We start from the raw sequence: 22,487 nt of genomic DNA, 5'->3' as shown, positions 1-22,487 counted from the left end.
ATTCTTTCACGCGGTTTTCTACTATTGTATTTATTACCAGCCTAATGCTTCACCGGATTAATCTTTTTATACATACACATATTGCATACATTACAGAGAGTATCATGCGTAATTCAATCTTACTTTGTCTCGGATCTCCTTGGGATCTCAGTCTCAGCAATTTTTTTGAAAACCAGCCCAACCTAGTCTACTCTGTGAACCAGGAATTCCAAATTGTTTATTTATAGCAGTGCAATTAGTATTATAAATGTACATGCATCAACATGTAAACAATTAATCAGAATTTAACCTACAAAATTATGTACCAGACCTCCAAAACATTTGTACATATTACTATATAAAAAAAAAACCTACAAAAATGTGGTAAAAAATTATTTAAAAAAAAACCTCGAACGATCCCTCCATGCACCACCCCGCCGAAAGAGAAATCACATCTATTGTATTTATAACACCCTTACTTGTACAGGTGATACTGGGTCAACCTACACAGGTACTTTATCTATAACTAGCTGTAAATCGCTCGGAAGTCCAGTTGATGGCACTTGATCTTTAAAAATAACAAATTGCTGACGTATCGATAAAAAAACTTTTTCTCGACTGGATGTAGAGAGCCAGTCCTCCGTGAATTCTTTTATTCGTTACTAAAGCCAGTCATATGGCATTTTAAAAAAAATGTGGGTTAAAGTGCAGCTGGTTAATATAGGCTTTCAAGAGTAATTCCTCTTGCATTATATTATCTACATTAACAGTCAAATCATAGTGGATGTGATTCTGAAACCGAAACTTCTGAATTGTTCTAAAATGCTAGGATGTACATCATCATTTTTGGGTTACGCTAACAGACACTCGACCACTTTCAAAAACTCTTATTCTTTCGTATAGATTATATTGTAAATATATTTAAACGTCGAGGTCCAGCCTACAGATATTTGACCATTGCATGTCGCATAAATTCACAAATTCTTGTGGTCGAATGCCTGTGATTTTTTTGTGTTAATGTTTTTTTTAAAAATCTTGAGAATTCGTAATACGAAGTTATTTTAAAAACGACCCACAGTATCAGTTACATGTAGTTGCGAGATGAAAATGCGCATGCACGACAAACGAAGGCAATTCACTAAGGTATAGCGTAGAGTAGGTATATATGTAATTTCCATTTCGCCTTTTGTCGACGAATCTCTTATTACCTACCGAATATCACAGAACCTGTGTGAAAGAGTTTGGAAATTATTTAACGTTTGAAACCATATGAGGGTCCCTTGATTTTCCATAGCGTATCCACATCTTTCTGGAGGATAACTTCTACATGGTTATTGAATTGCGTAGCCGTTATTTTTTTTTTATTTTTTTTATTTTTTAGAATTTTTGTTCTTCACATTTTATTTTTTATTGTAAAATGCTACACTACCCCTCTACGTACGTCTTATCTGTAACCTCTCTTACTTCCAGGTTCTATAAAATAACTACCTAGTATGTATCGTAAGTGATTAAGTTTGAAGTTTGCTTCTTAGTGGATATAAAAATAATATCGTGAGAATCTATTATAAAACATGCAAAGTATATCCGTTGCCTCACTTACCGGGAACAACGCGAGGTATAAAGAAAAACTACGAGTATAAAAATATAATAATCTGTATTTCCATACAATATCTATTAAATTAAAAATTAAAAAAAAACCAGACCGCGACAAATTTTGCTTTGGCCTACACTATAATGAATTAATGTGAACAGACTGTACCTGTATAATGCATGTATATGGATACAATCTCTCCTCCTACAGTGGGTACATGTTATGTTTGACCTTGACAAACCTTGATACTGGGCCATATACTGTTCTTAACGGTCAAAACAGAATTTTTAAAATACATATAGATATGTACATTTATCACTGTACTTATTATTACATCCCATATAACATTTTCACCGTGTAGAATCACACATAACTTAAGGGGTCGTGATTGGTGTAAAGCGGGGGCCGTGATTTTGAAGCGGTGAAAGTAGGTCATCAAGTATTCAAAGACTTATTATGTTTAATAAAAATCGATTTTGATTACCAAAAGTATCGCGCGGAAGACAGTGATTATTGATAAATTACCTCTAGTAACAAGGGAGTTGAGTTATCTTTGGAAAATATGCAGGTGGGGTAGGCGCAACGTATTATTTTCAGGGTGTTTTATTAAAAATTTCGAATCCTACTGCAGAACTTTCGTCTAAAATCATTCCATGTGAATAGAAAATCTAAATTTATAAAAGAAAACCATCTGGCATGTATGAATTGAGGAATATTTGATCGAAAACCCAATGTGGCGGGCTGGATCATGTGGCGAAGGGGGGCTGTGACTCTTTTTTATAACAAAAATCCATGTCAGCAACTTAGAATATTTTCTTTATCAAAGTATATTATCTATCATAACTATTTTCAGTGTAAGAAAATATAATATATATTTTCTTAAAACGCTTTGAAAAATGACGATTAAGTGTCACAGCAACGTTACGCTACGGCATTACTATAGTTTTTACAAACACCATGTGCAACGTCCGAACGTGCCGAGTTTATACTTTCCGGAATATCTTGCGAACAAGATAAAAGGTTAAATTAAAAATTAAACATCATTAACCTTCTGAAAATAGATTGAAAATAACATCGTTTCAGTAGCACATTTAGGCACAGTGGAGGGTAATGGGGCATATATTGAAATACTAGGATTGTTTGTTTGTTCACCTTTGAAACCTGCATCGACCGAATTAAGACAGATATATGCTTTCTCTATTCACTGTTCTGATTTAACCCAATTTTAGAAATATCAAAAACGAACCCTGTGAATTAACTGTAAAGCTGTGTCTTTTAATAACAAGTAAACAAATTGTAACTACATGCATATAAATATACATGTATGTGCTACATGCAATAATGAAGTTTTCTGTCAAAGTTTTTGCTATTGCACGTTGATAAAAACAAGGATAGTTGAATTCATCGTTAAATTTACCTTTGTCGAAAGCACAAGACCTGTCTCGCATAGGCGTATTGTCCATAGAGACAATACGCTGTTTTTTCCGTCTCATGAACACATCATGCTATTTTTCCAGTTTTACATTCAACCTATTCTTAATTATAAATGCAGTTGTTCTCGATTAAAATATGTTGGAATTATTTCATTTTGGATCCTCGATTAAAAACACACATATATATATATATCAGGATCTGTAATGTTTTTATTGTTCTCGGAATATCCATTGAATATAATTTAAGCGCACTCACGAAATCTAGATTACTGTCCTTACATTTACTGATACGTTATACATTTACCTTCATGACAATTCATGACAATTCTTATTTTAAAAAAATACAACGTTCAAAGGAATTCCTTTTTATTAATAGCATGCATGCAGTTTCTTTTTAATTTTCAAATGATTCCATTAATACAACAATTCTACCTTTGTCGATATTTTATACACAAAGCAGCAAGGGTAGTTTCTATAATTTATATGTGGATTGATTTTTATGAAATATAAAGAAGATGGGGGAACAACATAGTGCAAATGCTCATTTGGTTTAGTCATAAAATACAATTTCAAATTAATTTCTTTCTAACTAAAAAACCTTGATAATGTTATAATACAAGTTTACGAAAGGACAATTTCTAACTATATTCAGTTTTGATGTCTGTTGCTCTATCCACTGAGCCATTACAGTCACAATAAACTCATTTGTTTAAATGCTTTATGCCACTTCGTCCACAAATTTACGGACTTGATGTATTATTTTTCTACAACGTTCAATTGTTGCGATACAAAGTGACATTTTTAAAGTATAGTGGGTCATCTCTCCATGTTTTCGTTGATTGAAATCGGTTTGATTTCATTTAAACCTTATATGTAGACTATTGTCCTTCCACAAATTCATTTAAAAATTAAATTTGTTGTTATGATTTGATGATTTGTTATGTCAATCGCGTTGTCAAGTTTTAGTTCGAATTTCCTCGACGTTAAGTCTTTGTTTATATTCTTTATATTGTTTACATTGGATTTTATTATTTTTCATATTGTTAATTAATAATACAGAGGTTATATTTTTATTACATCTTGTTTATACCTCTGTTACGGTCACCAGAGTTTTAAAATATTATACGTAAATGAACTTAAACTTTTGTAACTGGTGACTGTTGTTTATAGCACTTCCATGCGACGCTCCATTCAATAAACTTGTATTCATATTTTATCATCATTTTTCTTATTTGGATTGCAGCCACGACAGATTGTGTTCAACATATAACAACGTCAGTAGAGCTGACACCAATAAGAAATTACATCAGCGAGTTAAATTTAGTTCATCACAGCAAGCGAGTGTTCAAATTAAAGTTAAATTTCCCCAAATTTATAGTGAATTCAGATCACGTTATTAAGGACAAAAAGTAAGACGTGACAATTGGTGGGAATCCAAAGGATCCTTTATGTCAAAGTACTTTTTGCGTTCTAAAGGAAGTGATAGTTTAGACATCTTACCATCATTTGTATTGAATATGCCTCATACCGGAACTCCGTCAAATAGCAATCAGGAGGACACATCATCACCCCCAAGCATAAGACAAGAACTACTTCAGCAAAAAGAAGAGGAAATCATAGCATTACGAGCGAGGATAGAGCAGGAAAGGACACGACAAGTGGACCAGGAGGACGAAATGCAAGGACTCCGAGAAAGAATAAGGAACATGGAGAGAGAGCAACAAGTTCAGCAAGATGTACATGTTCAGCCATTGACAACACCGCCCCCCATGTCCTACAACACGCCACCATCAACCACTCCGGACCGGTTAAGTGTGCGACTCGAGAAGTTCGATGGGAAGACCTCCGCGGTACAATGGTGGGTTAAATTTATGGCTCTTGTTAACCTCCAAGGACTGACGGAGCAGAAAGCCATCCTATACCTCCCCTTTTTCTTCCTTGGAACTGCGGAAACATGGTTCAACGCACTAGATACCACGGTGAAATCATCATTAACAGCCATACACACAGCCTTCATTAATCGATTCAAACCTGTGTCACATCATGCGTTCGATCTTTTGAAATTCATACAAGGAGAAAACGAATCTGTGGAAGAGTTCATCCAGCGTGTATCGGAAAAAGCAACAGATTTGAAAGTTGATTCACAAAAATTAATGGGAAGACTCATGGGCGGATTCAAGCAAAACATCCGGAAAGATCTTATTCGCCACAACCCAACAACAATGGAGGACCTCCGTACTCAGGCTCTGTTAGCAGAGCTTGCACAGAGTCTGGAACCAGACACCAATGCCATCCAGAGTGCCACCAACGCATCGCTGTGCACGGCAGTAAATTCCCTTGAAGATAGGATACAGAATATGGAAACAACCAATATGAACATGGTGAATATGGTGAACAGTCAAAGTTTCCATAACAACAGACCTAGGCCCAATCAGAGACAATACCGTCAAAACCCTAGGTACCAGCAGCCGCAGCCACCTCAGTATCAGGCACAGTTTCCACCTACGCAATATCAGCCGATGACCCAGTATCACCAACCCGCCCCGTTTCAAGCGATGCAGTCGAATCAGCCACAGCACCCGGCCCAGTACCAGCAGATGCCCCGACCCATACCCAATGGTCAGCAGCAGACGCGGCAGTCCTCGGGCAAATGTCAAAGATGTGGTGAGTCTTGTGATTCTTTTTACAATTGTAGAGCCAGAAACCAAATTTGTTTAAATTGTAACAGACCAAACCACTTATGGATGTGCTGTCGTAGGTTAACTAATGATTTGAAAACGGGTAAAGTCACTCAGACTGATATTCAAAATTGGTTAAAGCAAACAAATTCAGCATAGGAAATCGCGCCTGTCTTTAGATCGTCTAAAGATGGGCACAATGACAAATGTCCTGAAATCAATCTGGTTGCCCACATGTCAAAAAATACAATTCTGGTTAATGTTTTGGGTCAAAAGACTAGTGCTCTTGTAGATTCTGGTGCTGCAGTAACTATCATTAGCAAACAATTCTTTGAGAAAACTGCATTCAATGGCTCAAAATTGCAAACGCCAAATTTCCCAAATGTAGTAGGTGCTAGTGGTAGAAGATTAGAAGTTCTTGGCAAATTAGACTTAGAATTTACAATCAATGGTGCTCAATACTCATTCTGTGTGCATGTTGTAGATGGTTTACATCACTCATTCATATTAGGTGTAGATTTTTTATGTGCTACTAACACTACACTAACCTTTTCTGGTACTAACACAATGCACATACCAGATGACAATGGTTCCCCAAATGTATGCACAATCAGTACTAACGCAGGTTTGGGAAGATTATCAAAGCCCATCATGGTTCCCCAGAGATCAGAAATGAATGTTGAAATCAGAATTTCAAGACAAAAACACAATGTTGAAGTGCTACTTGAACCCCATGAAAATCTATTCTCAAAAGGGTTAAATGCTGCAAAATGTTTGGTGAAAATCAAAGGTAGTCACGCTGTGTTCAGAATAATGAACCCAAATTTTCACGATGTGTACTTGCCCCACAATTTTATTGTTGCCCATGCTATGGAAATTGACGAAAAACAAATTTTTCCATTTGACTGTCAAAATCAAAACAAACCCAAAGGTCCAACAATAAATCAAATCTCCCCAGACATTGAAAATCATGCTCAAATTCAATTCAATCTTGAAAATGCTGATTTAGATCCATCTCAAAAACAGGAACTGTTAAAATTTTTGCATGAACATAGAGATAACTTTGCTAAAGATTTGACAGAGTTAGGCAAAACAGGGTTACACAAACATCACATTGAAATTCAATCTGGGTCCAGACCGGTCAGACTCCCATTCTACAGAACATCTCCACAAGCTACTCGCGAAATAGACAAGCAACTTCAAGAAATGTTAGAAAATGACATTATACAACCGTCAAATTCAGAGTGGCATTCACCTGTAGTTTTGGTCAAAAAGAAAAATAACACCTATCGGTTTGCATGTGACTACAGAGCCTTAAACAAAATAACAGTTCCAATGTCGTTTCCATTGCCCCACATTGAAAGCGTTTTTGACACAATAGGGGAAGCCAAAGCCGCATATTTCACTAATTTAGATTTGATGTCAGGTTTTTGGCAAATGGAACTTGATGAGGGTAGCAGACAGAAAGCTGCATTCATTACTCAAAGCGGAGTGTATGAATGGAAGCGAATGCCATTTGGGTTGCAAAACTCCCCCATCTCATTTCAAACCCTAATGTCCAACGTTCTGCGAGGTTTAAACTGGAAATCTGTTCTGGTCTATGTTGATGACATTTTGATCTTTTCAAAATCCTTTGATGAACATCTGAAACATTTAGGTCAAGTTTTCGATAGACTTAAAGAGGCTAATTTGAAATTGCAACCAGCTAAATGTCATTTTGCTGTCAAAAAGCTCAAATTTTTAGGCCATATTATCTCTAAGAATGGAATTCAAGTAGATCCAGAAAAGACAAAGGCCATGAGTGAATTTCCAGTTCCAAAAACTCAAAAACAAGTACGCAGTTTCCTCGGTATGGCAAATTATTACCGCCGCTTTATTCATAATTTTGCGAAAATTGCCACACCATTAAACGCGATGTTGTCCAAAGACAAAAAGATCGAATGGACAGAATCATGTCAAGAGGCGTTCGACAAACTGAAAAACAAACTCTTGACTGCTCCTGTCTTAGCATACCCTGATCCAGACAGACCATTTATCCTAACATGTGATGCTTCGGACACAGCAATTGGGTATGTATTAGGTCAGTTAGACGATGACAACAAGGAGTATGTCATTGCATATGGAGGAAAATCTCTCACCCCAGATCAGAAAAAGTTCAATACAACCGAAAAGGAATGTCTTGCTGTATTGTCAGGTATTGAAGCTTACAGACCATATGTAGTTCACAGTAAGTTCACGGTGGTGACCGACCACAAGGCTTTAGTTTGGCTTCAAACTGCCAAACATACAGGTAGGTTAGAAAGATGGGCGCTAAAGTTACAAGAGTACTGCTTCCAAATCATACACAGACCAGGTAAAAGCAACTGTGTGGCAGATGCCTTGAGCAGACGGCCTTATGTAGAGGAAGAGGTAAGTACTCACAAGATCAGTGTTCTAGACAGTCAGCCCATTACTACTGAGCCTGAGACAGAAAATGAACTGGATGTTGAAGAGAGGTATGTCACACCAGCACAAGAGACAGACAATGTTGATGAGGAAGAACGATACTACATACAAGTTCATCTTGGGTACACTAATGATCCCAAAGAAATCAACTGGGTAGGTATCAATGAGATAGACACAGAACCCCAAGGAGTAGATCACACTAATCTTTCTCAGCTTCAACAAGAGTGTCCAGATTTTCAACACATATACAAATACCTAAAGGACAACGTACTACCAGAGGATCTTCGATTGCGCGATGTCACAGTGGCGGAATCAAAACATTTCTCTTTGGTTGATGATATCCTCTATCATTGGTATCAACGCAGAGTCAAAAAATTGCCAGAGGTAGACCTTGAAGAAGAAGTCAAATTTATCAAACAAATCGCACTTCCCAGAGAACTACGGAAGAATGCTCTACATGCATATCATGATAGTCTAGCTGGCGGAGGACACCTTGGTATCGAAAAGGTACGTACAGCATTGGTATTGAAGTACTACTGGCCACGGATGTACCAGGATGTCATAAACTACGTCAAATCATGTGACAGATGTCAACATGCTAAGAAAGACTACAATCCTGCCAAGCCACCCATGGCTGCACTCCCAATCACAAAACGTTTTGACAGATGGCACATTGATATCCTAGGACCTTTGTACAAAACTACAGAAGGCTATGAGTACATCTTGGTATGTATTGACTCCTTTACCAGATGGATTGAAGCGTTTCCACTGCGTACCCAGTCAGCAAAAGAAACAGCAACTATTCTATTCCAACAAATATTTTGTCGATATGGTGCACCTCGAGTACTGTTCTCAGACAGAGGAAGGAACTTCATGTCCAAGTTGGTCAATGCATTGTGCGAGATATTTGACATCACACAACACCATACTTCGGCCTATCATCCCAACACAAACGGCTTGGTGGAACGACAAAATAGTACAATAGCCGCATCCCTCAGGAGTTATTGTGGAGGAACTTCACAAGAGGAATGGCCAAAAACATTACATGGAGTGTTAATGGCTTACCGCAAGTCTCCATCGATGCATTCGACAGAACACTCCCCTTACCAGTTAGTGTTTGGAGAGGAGATGCGCCTACCCTTTGATGTCTCATTACAGCCCAAAGACAATCTACCAAGAGAAGCCCAGGAGAATATTCAAGAGGTACTACAACAACTGAAGGTCACCAATGAGATTGCCCAGTCAAACATCCAAAAGCATCAAGCTCGCAACAAAGAAAGACACGACCTCAACACGAAACTTCCAGATTTTCAGTTAGGAGACAGAGTCCTCATCAAAATCAACAAAGTTCCTAAAGGTCTGTCAAGCAAACTTCATGATAAAGCAGATGGTCCCTATGAAATCATTCGACTGGGTCCCAACTTCACCTATAAATTGCAGAGATGTTCAGACAACAAAATTCATCAATCAATGATGAACGCAACCAATCTCAAACTCTACCATGATCCAGAAGAGCACAGGGGACACTTAGATGAAGACAATAGGCCACCACCACAGCAACAGCAACAACAACAACAACAGCAACAACTCCATGATCAGTCTAATGCCGCCGACCAACATCGTGATGATCAGACAGACAACCAGGACCAACCTCCTGAGGATCAGCAACAGACAGCTGATGACACAGATACCGATGATCCACTGAGAGATGATGGGTCACAGCAACCAGATCAACCTGTGCCAGCAATCCCGCCACATGATCCAAACAAACAATGGAAATTGAAAGGTTTCTTGGCTGGCAGGTTTAGAAATGGACGACGCGAAATTAGAGTTGAATGGGACGATGGAACCAAAACCTGGGAACCAGACCATTGTTTTGATGGTAAAGTTCTAGAAGAAATTAATCGAAAGTTCACGAAAATCGGAACGCGACGTAAAACGTGCTTTAAACGTAAAACTTAAAAAAAAAAAAAAAAAAAAAAAAAATTCTCTCCCAAATACCCCCTTCCCCCCAAAATAAACATAAATGTGTAATAAACTTATATAAAACAAATCAAATAAAATAAAACTAAACAAATGTTGCTTTATTTATTACAAAATACAGCAGGTGTGTTTGTTCTAGGGCAGAAACCTTTTGAGGTATAACACTAATTTAGCTACATAGAGTCTGAGGTCCTCAATAAGTTTGTATACTCATGCAGGTATACTGTGCACAATCAGATTATTTTTTATTTGTCTTCTACCCTTTAAATCTAAATTTTTGATGTTGGGAATTTTAAAGAGTCCAAATTTGTAAGTACTTTGGTATGTTACAGTTAGTTAGTGCTAATTAGTATGAGTGACGACTCAAACTAATGTTGACGAATTCTCTTTTCCAACATCAACCTTATTTTTTTTTTAATTTGGTGTTTTGTAGGACCATTATTGAGGACCCTGCATAACTTTATGTTCCTATTGGTGGCCATACTAGTCCTGCACCCCGCATCCCCAAGTCCAATTGAAACAAGCAACGGTTTAATTCAACGCATAAATTACGGTGTTGTCTTTAAGGAGGAACCTAATATCATCCTAGCCCAAGAATATTGGATGCATACATTCAGAATTCCCCTTCCAAAAAGGTTTGCCATACCAAAAGTTGAAAAGTGTACAGGAGATAAACAAAGATGCTCTACTTTAAACAGTTTGAGTCATTTTGTTCATAATCTACATATGCAAGCAGCAACTCATTTCAATGAAACCATGAAATCTATTCAAGTATTACTTCCAAGTGTAGACCTCAATAGAGTTCCACGTAGGAGACAGACAAGGGCACTGTTACCATTTGTGGGTTCGTTGTCAAAAAGTTTTTTTGGAACTGCCACAATGGACGATGTAAACATACTTGCGTCTCACATTAATATGTTGACAAGGCACACTAATCAAATGGCAAACTTATTGGTACAACACAGCGATCATTTATCTTCTTTCATGAAATTGACTGATTCTCGTATGAACAATTTGAAGAATGGTATCAAAAACAATGCTTTTGCAATTTCACTTTTAGCAACAAAGTTGGCTAATTTTAGTGAGTTAGAATCATCTTTTGTAAATATTTCTGAAGTTTTGTTAAATCAAGTCAACAAGGTAACTGTGTACAAAAACAAAATGAATAGGTTAGTTTCAGCTGTCCAAACTCTTATTGAAGGCAAGTTGTCCCCCTTTTTGATTTCAAAATCTATCATTGGTCATACTCTTCATCAAATTACTGGCTTGTTAAGAAAATCATATCATGGGTTTCATTTAGTCCACACTGATCCCTCATTGTTCTATGCACAAGGCAAATTTTTGTATGCCAGACATCGATCAGATTTGTACATTACTTTAAAATTCCCCATCTCATCTCAACCTTCCAGTATGAAATTGTTTAAAGTCATTTCTATGCCAGTCCCTATTTCGAACACTTCAGGCCAAGCAACCCAACTTTTGTCTATCCCGGAATATTTAGCAGTCTCCCAACATCATGATAACTATGTACAACTGAAAGCAAAAGATTTGATTAACTGCAATCATGGTGACACAGTTGTTTGCGACACTAACTATGCATTAACTCCCTTCACTACTAACTCTTGTGTATTGTCTCTGTACACTCACAATGTTAAAGTAGTTCACAAATTATGCAATTTTCGTTATCTTCAAAACTACAAACCCCAAACTAACATTCTTGAAATAACCTCCACTTCAGTTTTAGTTTACCATAGTTCTCAACTTTCCCTAAACTGTCCAGCCGAACAGAAAATTCTACCAGGTTGTCATTTTTGCATTATAGATATTCCTTGTAGGTGCTCATTATCAACAAGCAATCTTTATTTTGCCCCAAGATTAGTCAATTGTTACAATCAATCAAAGCAATATTCAACACTTCATCCTGTAAATTTGGCTTTATTGCAGGAATTCTTTGATGACACTCAAGTATCTCATATCTCTGCAAATTCAACTTTTTCAAAACCAGTTTCCTTTTCCATCCCTCAATTTCAGATGTACAATCATACTTTCAATCAATTTTTGGCTAATGATCTGAAAAGTCATCTTAATTTAAAGAAAATGGTAGAAGCAACTAAGAAAGAAAAGAAAATTTTTCAACATCTAGCAGAACCTCTGATAGATGGACAGATTGAATTAACCCCACCTTGGCCTAGTACTAATGATATATTAACAATTGTTTCAATTAGTATTGCTGCCATTGCACTTGCATGTTGTATTTTGTTGTTCTTCAAGGTTAGAAAAATGCACATTGCACTTATGTTAATGCAAAATATTCACATGGCCAAATCTCAGGAAGTCCCTTCATTCATCTATAAAGCTTTAACCACTGCAGCACCCTCAGATTCCCAAACTTGGTTAATGGAGGAATTTTCATTGTTACATGCTTACATCATCATTGGAACTTTATCATTTATTCTAGTCGTCATTCTATTTGCTTGGCTTTATCACAGAAAATCTAGAAAACACACTTTTTTGGCACTAGAGTTAACAACCGGTGGTCAATGTGTATTGGTCCCAATCATGCAGTTGTCATTGTGTCCTTCTTATTATGACATTCAAAAACCAAATATTGGCACTATTTCAATTTCGGATTTCCCCTATACCAAATTATATGCAAATTGGTCAAACTTTATTGTAACAGACAAGCGCACTGACAAAACAATCTCTGTTCCCAAGTCTATTCAGATCAGCTGTTACATTGGTCATAAACTTAAAAACATTTTGAAACAACCTTTCAGTGCATATGTTCTCTTGGTCCATCAAAATTATGTTTTCCATCTCTGAGTTAAGAATTTTTCAATTTCACTTATGGCAGCACACATCCTAAGAGTATTTATCAACAAAATTTTTCAAACAATCTGTATATTTTATGAAATGAATTTTTGATATTCGGAATCAGCTGTCTCTACAATTGATGAGGTTTATTTTTTTTATTTCATTGGAATCACAAGACATCCATTGTTGTATTTTTATGTATATATATATATATAAGTTTTTTTTGTATAATCAATTTTTTATGTTTTGTGGACAAATTTCTCCACCTACATAATTGATTCATTGTTTCAAAAGATATATCCTCTATTATAGTGGATATTCATCAATGATATGTTCATACCTTTCATGTTCAATTTTGATATTTTGTTGTTGGTCTCCTTTTGTAGCATCTGTATATATTTTATTTCATGATTTTTGTCCTCAAAGGTTACACCCTCAATTTTTTTTTCTAAATTTGAGCTTTCGAGGTCGAAAGTAATTGAAGTAGGGAGGAAAATAGTCATAACAACAAATTTAATTTTTAAATGAATTTGTGGAAGGACAGATAGATTTAACGGAAAAGATTCATTAGAAATTGTATCATTATCTTTATATTTTTAACTTTTCACTACATGAACGAATATGCAATATTTAAAGAATTAGATAACTTGTTTACTGAATTTTAACAGTTCATTGTCAATTTCTCTTTTATTCATTCAAATGTCAAATGTTCAAACACATGACAGCAATTCCTCTGGACATTGTGTTGTTTATTTGGTAAATAGTTTTTTTTTTTACAAAATGTAAGAAGGTGTAAATTGAGTAATCCCTAGCATGTCCACTTAATGGACCATCCATTGTATTGTGTGTAAATAGTTTACTTATCAGTCTTTGATATCCGGCCTAGTCCGAAATAGGCTTAATCAATTACGTAATCAAGTTCATTTTTATTGTACTTTTTTTCTTTTTGCAAATGACCCACGGCTATGTACAGCTGCGCTGAGTTATGTCAATTAAACGGATAAACTGTACGGGTCACGTGATTTATCACTAATAGGTTTTTTTCTTAAAATGGTAAATTTTCACACTTTTGATATTTCCGATCATCTAATACTGAATTTTGATTGGTCAATGACCTGCAATCCAAGCGCGTGGGGACGTCGCTGGAAATTTGGCCTAACTCGGTCACTTCCATGCGACGCTCCATTCAATAAACTTGTATTCATATTTTATCATCATTTTTCTTATTTGGATTGCAGGTATGTTGCTCTCTATTTTATTTTCTATTGTTTCAAAGTTCATAAAAGTTTGATTTTAAGAAATTAATAATTTTCTTAAACGTTTATTTTTAATTTTGGTATTTAAATAAGTTATGATTTTAAAGGAATAAGTTTCTAAATTTGAGCTTTGTCGTTTATGAAATAATTCATTATTGACCTATCGGCTAGGAGACAGAATAATTGCTTTTTCATCCGTCTAAGTTTTGCCGTTAACACATGTATTTTTTTTTAGTAAATAGTTTTATATTTGATAGTCGTAGAATAGACAAGTAAATGAAATACTTTTGTTTGTTGCATTGATGCGTGGTAAATTAGAATTTGAATTTAGCGCCATTTCTAAGTTAAAGAGACTCTTTAGTAAAAGGAGGTAATTTAAAGTTAGTTCGGGAAACAAAATACGGGAATCATGTTTAGATCAAATTGTAAGTTCTCAGTAAATATTGACAGTTAAATTAGATAAAATTATACCATAAAGGCTCTCAAATCATTCATCGTTTAAGATCTTTGTAATCGCTTTTGGTTCTAATCCACATACGCGTTGTCAAGTTTTAGTTCGAATTTCCTCGACGTTAAGTCTTTGTTTATATTCTTTATATTGTTTACATTGGATTTTATTATTTTTCATATTGTTAATTAATAATACAGAGGTTATATTTTTATTACATCTTGTTTATACCTCTGTTACGGTCACCAGAGTTTTAAAATATTATACGTAAATGAACTTAAACTTTTGTAACTGGTGACTGTTGTTTATAGCACTTCCATGCGACGCTCCATTCAATAAACTTGTATTCATATTTTATCATCATTTTTCTTATTTGGATTGCAGCCACGACAGATTGTGTTCAACATATAACAACGTCAGTAGAGCTGACACCAATAAGAAATTACATCAGCGAGTTAAATTTAGTTCATCACAGCAAGCGAGTGTTCAAATTAAAGTTAAATTTCCCCAAATTTATAGTGAATTCAGATCACGTTATTAAGGACAAAAAGTAAGACGTGACACTATGATAAAAATAGAGCTCAGACCCACTCTATAAAAATAAAGCCATTGAAGATCTAAAAATAACACTATGTGGCGGTTCTGACACGCATAAACCAGTTTAAATCAACCTTTTCCAAATATTTATCATATTTAGGGGTTATAAATCGATGTTATGGTAAATATTCAATGTTTTCAATATTTTAGAAAGAAACTATGAGATTTGTTGATATTTTAATTTTTAAGTATTTAACCTCATATAAGCAGTTTACACGCTTTATTCACCCATCTTCAAATTTACATTTATCATGGTTCCTATATTGAAATGAATATTGAATAATTTATCAAGATTTTAAAAAAAAGAAGGCCTTGGACTTTCAGTGTGACGTTACAATCAATTTCTTGCGTCAAAACAAGTTAAAAATGACACTGGTTTCGAGTGAAATATTGCATAGTCTTGGCTCAAAAGCCAGACAAATGTTGTTGATTTCAAAGAGCAATGGCTGGGTGGCCTACAATGAAATAGACAGGCTTACGTCACATTGTTGTTTGACACCAACTACCCAAAATCCAAGCTCTTGTTGAAATGGTTCTAAAAAAAACTTGAGTAGAAATACGATGAATATATATAGAATTCAATACCCATATGTTCATCGCTATATTAAAATGTGTATTTTGTTGGGAAAATTTGTTAATATGAAATATAGTCACAGCCTTTCCCCCCCCCCCCCCCTTCGGCACATGATCACAGCCCCCTACGCCACATCGGGTTTTCGATCAAATACTCCTCAATTCATACATGTGAGATGGTTTTCTTTTATAAATGTAGATTTTCTATTCACATGGAATGATTTTTGACGGAAAAAATTGTAAGTTCTGCTGTAGGATTCGAAAGTTTGAATAAAATACCCTGAAAGTAATACGTTGCGCCTACCCTACCTGCATATTGTCGAAGTGTTTGGGCTTTTCCAAAGATAACTCAACTCCCATGTTACTTGAGGTAGTTTATCAATAATACTGTCTTCCGTGTAATACTTTTAGTTATCAAAATCGATTTGGATTAAACATAATAAGTCTTTGAATACTCGATGACCTACTTTCACCGCTTCAAAATCACGGCCCCCGTGTTACACCGATCACGACCCCCTTAAGTTATGTGTGATTCTACACGGTGAAAATGTTATTTGGGATGTAATTACACAGTGAGCAAGAGTTTGCTCGTTTTGCTCGTGTTTAATCCTGATTTAAAAATAGATTAGCCATATTTGAAGGCTGGACGGGGAGGGGGGGGGGGGGGGGGGGGGGGGGGGGGGGCATCGCAACCAGTTGTTACATATTGTCTATTACGGTACAATGTAAGTATAGAAATTGGTGTTGGTTTATCATCATCGCCAAAAGAATCATCAGATTGGATTAGAACAAATAAATATTCATATACTGGAGGAACTAATTCGCCGAAGCGGGATGGAACCCAATTCCGATCGATTGGGCGATTTCATTCATCTTGAAAAGGGTACAAAACTCGCGTGTCTAACAAATGTATATTACTTATTAAGCAATTACTAGTCCAGTGTGTGGTAATTCTCCTCCAAATCATTCGATCCAAAGTATAATATATGTAGTTGTTGACCCCTCCCTATTATTCTGTCCTAATGGATGAGTTCATTCAAACCATCGGATCAAGATCTCAGTCGTTGCGTGAATGGTAAAGCAGGACTACGCGCAATAATATCTCATTCAGAGTTTTTGCGCGCCGACTCCAGAACAAATTAAACCGTGTTTATACACAAAATTGAATTGAAATCAAGTTATATAATAAGAGGTTTTTTTCATGATTTTGAGAATTCATCCTTTTTCAATTGCTTGTCAAGATGATTTGGATTAAGCTGCCCCCACACACTTTAAAAAAACAATGCGTGCTTGAATATCTTTATTTCCTATGGTTGGAACTCTTAAAAAATACCTTTCAGTTGATTTTGCATCTTAAAACTGTTTTATCTTCCGCTTTAAAGCTTACATGCAATTATTATTTATTATACTTTCATGTTAAATACTCAATTCTGATTGGTTAAGGTGCAGTTGATAATCCGTTCTATTACCCTCGGCGTTAGCAACACACTTGGCAACGGGTAACACAACGAATTGTTACATGCGCGTATATCACGCGCGTACGGTTCGCCATAGAATTCACGTCATTCCTATATAAAAGCAGTAAAGTTTTCTTTAAAATTAAGACATTCAGTTTAATAAATTAAATAGTGCCTGTTTGGGAGGGTAAGAGATGAAATTGACACCCCTCGAATACCATTGTCAACCTCCGCTTCGCGTCGGTTGACAATGGTTTTCTCGGGGTGTCAATTTCAACTCTTACACTCCCAAACAGGCACTATTGTAATTTCAACAACCGGTATGCATTTCACATCGAGAGTTGTCATACTTTATTTTGTGTGAATTTGCAGCGATATGGAAAAAACCCTTAACTTATCTCTTTCTTTTAAGTTGGTAAAGCGATGTAAACGACGTCTGCCCATTCTCGAAAGTATATTGTAAATGATTCATAATTAGATTAACTGAAGATTTTGATAGTATAGATAGAAGAAATGATAAGGTAAAAGAGGGGGATACATTCATCAGTGTATTTAGTTTAAAATCATTTACAATGTATCTGCAAGAAGTTATTTTAATTACTGTGGGTGTATAATCATATGGCGATACTTCTTGAAAATATATTATTGTTCTACTTTAAAATGTTATTAAATCATAATTTATTTAATTTAAAACTAGTTTGAACGATTTCGGAATCACTGCAATAAATAAGCGATATGCATTTGTAAGTAAACATCAATGTACTGCCTCAGTTCAAATTGTATTCATTAAATTATCTAAATTCACTTCCTCTGATTTTTCCTCCTGTATAACGAAATAGTGATACAATATAATCCCCGGAATCATCAAACCAAGACCAGCGAGAGAGAAAGCTGTAGTCTCGTTAAACACTGGATGCCAATGTATACTGTTGTCACTTTTATTGTATCTATACAGAGTCCAGAATAGCGACGCTAACGGACCAACTACTGCCTCAACGATAGATGCAAAAATGGCGCCATCCGAACTCTGCACCAGCAAGTACTGGGAGAACGTTCCGCAAGTAAAGGCGGCGATAAATATCCAGGATCTAGTCACTGCTCGTCCGCAGTCCGAGGCGGAGGAATATGAACATTGTAGACCCCTTTGGAAGTGGTTTCTGAAGTCGGAGAAGTTGTCAACCTGTTGAGAAAAGGGATATTATATATTTTCGCTGGGTTTTTTTTGCCCCTGTTTATTTAAAAATGTTTCTTTTTAGATTGATGAATTTTCAATAGTACAAATGTATACTCGTATATAATACGAATAGTAGTACCTATATATTTACATTTGCAAAATTTAATATCTTTCTTTAGATGAAACTATACTGAATACTGAATAAAATAATATATCAATTTTGTGAAGTAGTACATAGATGTACTAGCAAATATTTGATATAGTTTCTTCTTAAGCACCCCTCCTTAATTTAAAAAGCACTCGTCCGTATACCTCTCAACACTCCTCATTGGTGATTGCCTCTTATATGACTACGTTTTTGGAAACTCAATTAAAAACTACATACATTTTGATAGTTTTTGACTAGTTTAACACGCCAACAAAAGAGCTTTAAGCGCTATAGTTTCAAGGTTAGTGCTATATTTAATTGTAATCAAACGATATATATAACCAAACCACAGTACTTTTGGACGAGTAGGGCCAAAAATACCGGATTAACTACGTAGTTTGCCATCATATTTAGTTGTTGTTGTTTGATTCGATTTTAATTAATAGTGGAACATGTATGCAATATCGACAAATACTTACCATTCCAAAGCCCGGTATAAAATCGGTCCAAAAGAATCCCGTCAATAACGGTATTTGGACAAGTTGAGACCACAAAATGAAATTTAGTGCTTCGCTCTAAGAATATGAAAATTAATAATACTGTCAGTCAAAATTAACAGGATTTCCTACAAAAAAGAACCCAAGGACGGTTTGAACTTAGATTTAAATTTCTATATTCTTAATCAATTCTTGGCATGGTGTGCCAGAAAAGGGTATATATTACATTATACTTATAACTTAATCGATAATTTGTGTTTTAATTTGCTGGAAACAAGTGAATTATACTAAAAATTGTATATTAGATATTTCGATTATTTGTGTATCTTAATGAAAAGCCAAATTACTGAATAGTAATATTTACATTTCTTGTTGTCAATACTTTCTCGCATGTTAAATTGACGAGAGCAAAGGGCACGAATCCAAGAGCGAAACACATCGGCCAGAGAATTCGTTGCAGTAGTGAGCTGGAGGCGTTGTTTTCAGTCTGTTGCGTGTTTAGACCCCAGATTTGCGGTTCTGACGAGATGAAGAGACCAACAATGATGACGGCGCAGCAAATACCGCGGCCAGGGGAGACACCTGATCAACAAATTCAATGGACAGATGTAAATGTAAGTGATTATTAAAAAAAAACATGAAGGTAACGAAATGATGACACGGTTGCAAATTGTGAGCGTTACATATTTTTGCCGCTAAATGTATAGGCCTATATATACAAATTATATTTTCTCAAAATTGTCAACATGTAAGATAATCATGTCAAAAGGCAATATGGATTTGTCAACATGCAGATAACATTAAGAAAATTATCAAAAATTAAGATTAGAAAAGATTAGATACCAAATTTTACTTGCGTGAGGAATACACTGAAACGTTATTGTTTAACATTTATGGTGACTTAAAAGTTAGCTTTGCATGGTGATTCGCAAATTAATACAAAGTCTTATGTCGGATAATTGGCAAAAATTCTCGCAAGGTTCATGCCAAAATAATAAAGTAAAGGGTTTAAATACATAAGTGACATGAAAAAATTAGCAGGTCAAAGTAAATATGTAGCAAGTCAAAATTAGCATGTTGTATGTCAGAATGAATAAATAGTATGTTAACATAAATAGGTATTGTCAACATAATGTGTGTTGGGTGTTTGATATTGGCATTAATTAATTTGGAAAGGTTCATTCATCATATGAATTTAACATGCTTGTCGACACAATTTTCTTGCATGTTGACATACACATGTACTAGTTATGCTACGTCTTGACGTAATTATCTTGCATGTCAAATGTGTAATAATCTGTAGAGAAATCATGTGCATGTAGGGGAATTGAATCGGTTGCCTAAAGAATTTTTTTTCTTAAATATTATTTCTTTTTTTTTAAAGAAATAATACTCTCCGTTTCAGGTTTTAAAACAACAAAAATATCGCCCCCCCCCCCCCCCCCAAAACAACCTTTTCAGCCAAAACCCATAGAAAGATGAGCAAAAGTCATGCATTTTTTTCAAACTTTAAGGTAAATTAACTCCCTAAACTGGGAAAATCTGGCAGGTACATGAAACAGGACAGTCACTGACCGTCAGTTACCCTTATTACCACGCAATACATACCTTTCCGAAGGAACACCAACCGGAGCAGAACAGTAAATGGTATAGCAGTCATAGATAAAATACTTTGTAAGTAAGGCGGGGTTCTGGACGGGGGACTGGCAAAAATAACCAAAATATAGTTAAACACATTAGCCAGTGCATTGGCCAAAACTATTTTCCAACTTGAAGCCAAAGTTAGCGGTATGCTTCTATTTATGCAAGTCCTCACGAAAATCACGACGAAAATCAGCAAAATGCTAGATATGATAGCCGTGTGGTAAATCACTACAAAGTTATCCGAGCCGACCGCATCCATGGTTGCTGATAACAGTGGAAGGGTCACACTTCCGGTTAGGTTGCATGCGATGAAGAGCAATGTAAAGATCGCTTTCCGTAAATTCTGGCCCCATTTCTTTGTGTAGCCAGATGTCCATGCTTGGAGAATGACTATATCTCTAAGTCTAATAGAACTCTGAGCACTGTTTGATAATGGCTCTCTATCCTGCGACATATTACCATACGTTCATCTGCTCACACTCATGCATCGATATCCCTTAATGCCATTCCGGTAAAATTTGCGGAGATATATGACAATTATTTGCAGATATTTCCTCTTTTCGGGTGCCTTTATTCACCATCAAAATACTTCCTTAACTTATTATGTTCCGTACATCCCCACACGTTATTTACACATACATTTTGGTCACATGCAAGTTTTGTTTGATAACTTATCAAAGGACATTGCACTTACACAATATATAGGTACTCATATATGTAGAGTAGGATTTTATTACATGAACAAACCAGGTTTGTCTAATTTCACCGCAATATCGTTAAAAATCAAGTGTCAACTTAGTTTTGTTTTATTTAATTGAGCATATTTATATGATGCCTTTTTTTATAGAAGGCACTGAAAAGAGAGAGAGAGAGAGAGAGAGAGAGAGAGAGAGAGATGTACAAAATACTAAGCACAAGAGTATTGCCTCCCCCCAATAAATTAAGAGCTTTTAGATATATATGTATATGAATTCCACGCGCATTGTCCATGAGACTTATTTAACAGATGTTACACTAAAAGGAAAATGAGTTTAAACCTCAAACTTAGAAGGAATAATGTGCTTGATGCTCAAGTTACACATCACCAGGTATCGGTTGATAACTGACATCTAGGTTACAAAAGACACAAGAAAATTTTATCCGTTGGTTGTGCATTAATGAAATCCGTTCCGCCACTGTTGGTTCTATTTATCAAAGTACTGAAATGAATATTACTTTGAACAATCGTAAAAAATGAAAGCATTCTGTACAATCAACTGCCACTATGCATGGGACTTCACCGTTTGAGTAGCGAACGACTATTATACAATTATTTAATGCCTGAGCAGTCGATAGACATCCACAAAGTAAGGTTCCATCTTTCTAACGGAAATTGATTGTACATTCATAGCTACATGTATGTAGAAACTGACAGGACTGAAATCTACACGCCCCTTATATCGATTGGTCGAAACTTTCAGCAGCCTAAGAGATCACGGACTGCACGAAATAATCATGCTGATATCAGACTCAAATTCCTATAGAAGACGATTTGGCTGTTTCTTTTATCTAACGTATTAGTTAATTTTTCTAACTTTTTACGATCAATTTATTAATTTGTCACAAGAAAGATGTAAATATAAACAATAAAATGCTTTCTTTAATTATTCATGCAGGTTATAAAGGTAGCAATTTTTGCAGAAAAAATTACATAACCCGCTTGCGCGGGTTATGTATTTTTTCTGCAATGTCGCCACTTTCATATATCCCACAAGAATAAAAAAAAATCAT

General features: G+C 35.5%; 2 protein-coding genes across 2 annotated transcripts; one reads left to right on the top strand and one right to left on the bottom strand.

Moving 5' to 3' along the window:
• Window positions 1-4,451: 4,451 nt before the first annotated feature.
• On the top strand, window positions 4,452-14,984 carry LOC128155960 (uncharacterized). Its single transcript, XM_052817887.1, has 2 exons — window positions 4,452-5,667; window positions 10,543-14,984. Exons 1-2 carry the CDS (start codon window positions 4,452-4,454, stop codon window positions 12,930-12,932), a joined length of 3,606 nt encoding a protein of 1,201 aa, XP_052673847.1. The 3' UTR covers window positions 12,933-14,984.
• A 2,931-nt stretch (window positions 14,985-17,915) lies between these two features.
• On the bottom strand, window positions 17,916-21,368 carry LOC128155637 (uncharacterized). The gene is made up of 4 exons (XM_052817448.1): window positions 20,682-21,368; window positions 19,438-19,655; window positions 19,056-19,151; window positions 17,916-18,434 (listed from the first exon to the last, which is right to left on the bottom strand). The coding sequence occupies exons 1-4, from the start codon at window positions 21,169-21,171 to the stop codon at window positions 18,027-18,029; spliced, it is 1,212 nt and encodes a 403-aa protein (XP_052673408.1). The 5' UTR covers window positions 21,172-21,368; the 3' UTR covers window positions 17,916-18,026.
• Between the last annotated feature and the right edge of the window lie 1,119 nt (window positions 21,369-22,487).

The sequence above is a fragment of the Crassostrea angulata genome, chromosome 7, assembly GCF_025612915.1.
Source record: "Crassostrea angulata isolate pt1a10 chromosome 7, ASM2561291v2, whole genome shotgun sequence".
NCBI lineage: Eukaryota > Metazoa > Mollusca > Bivalvia > Ostreida > Ostreidae > Magallana > Magallana angulata.
Note: the sequence above shows the minus strand (reverse complement) of the source record. Positions and strands in the feature narration are given on the sequence as shown.

Excerpts from the sequence above, each read along its gene's own strand:
- LOC128155960 (XM_052817887.1), top strand. The coding sequence starts at position 4,452 with ATGTCAAAGTACTTTTTGCGTTCTAAAGGAAGTGATAGTTTAGACATC. Across the intron at positions 5,668-10,542 it reads GGGCAAATGTCAAAGATGTG|GACCATTATTGAGGACCCTG; the intron begins GTGAGTCTTGTG and ends GGTGTTTTGTAG.
- LOC128155637 (XM_052817448.1), bottom strand. The coding sequence starts at position 21,171 with ATGTCGCAGGATAGAGAGCCATTATCAAACAGTGCTCAGAGTTCTATT. Across the intron at positions 19,656-20,681 it reads GTTGGTGTTCCTTCGGAAAG|GTGTCTCCCCTGGCCGCGGT; the intron begins GTATGTATTGCG and ends TTTGTTGATCAG. Across the intron at positions 19,152-19,437 it reads AAGTATTGACAACAAGAAAT|AGCGAAGCACTAAATTTCAT; the intron begins GTAAATATTACT and ends TCATATTCTTAG.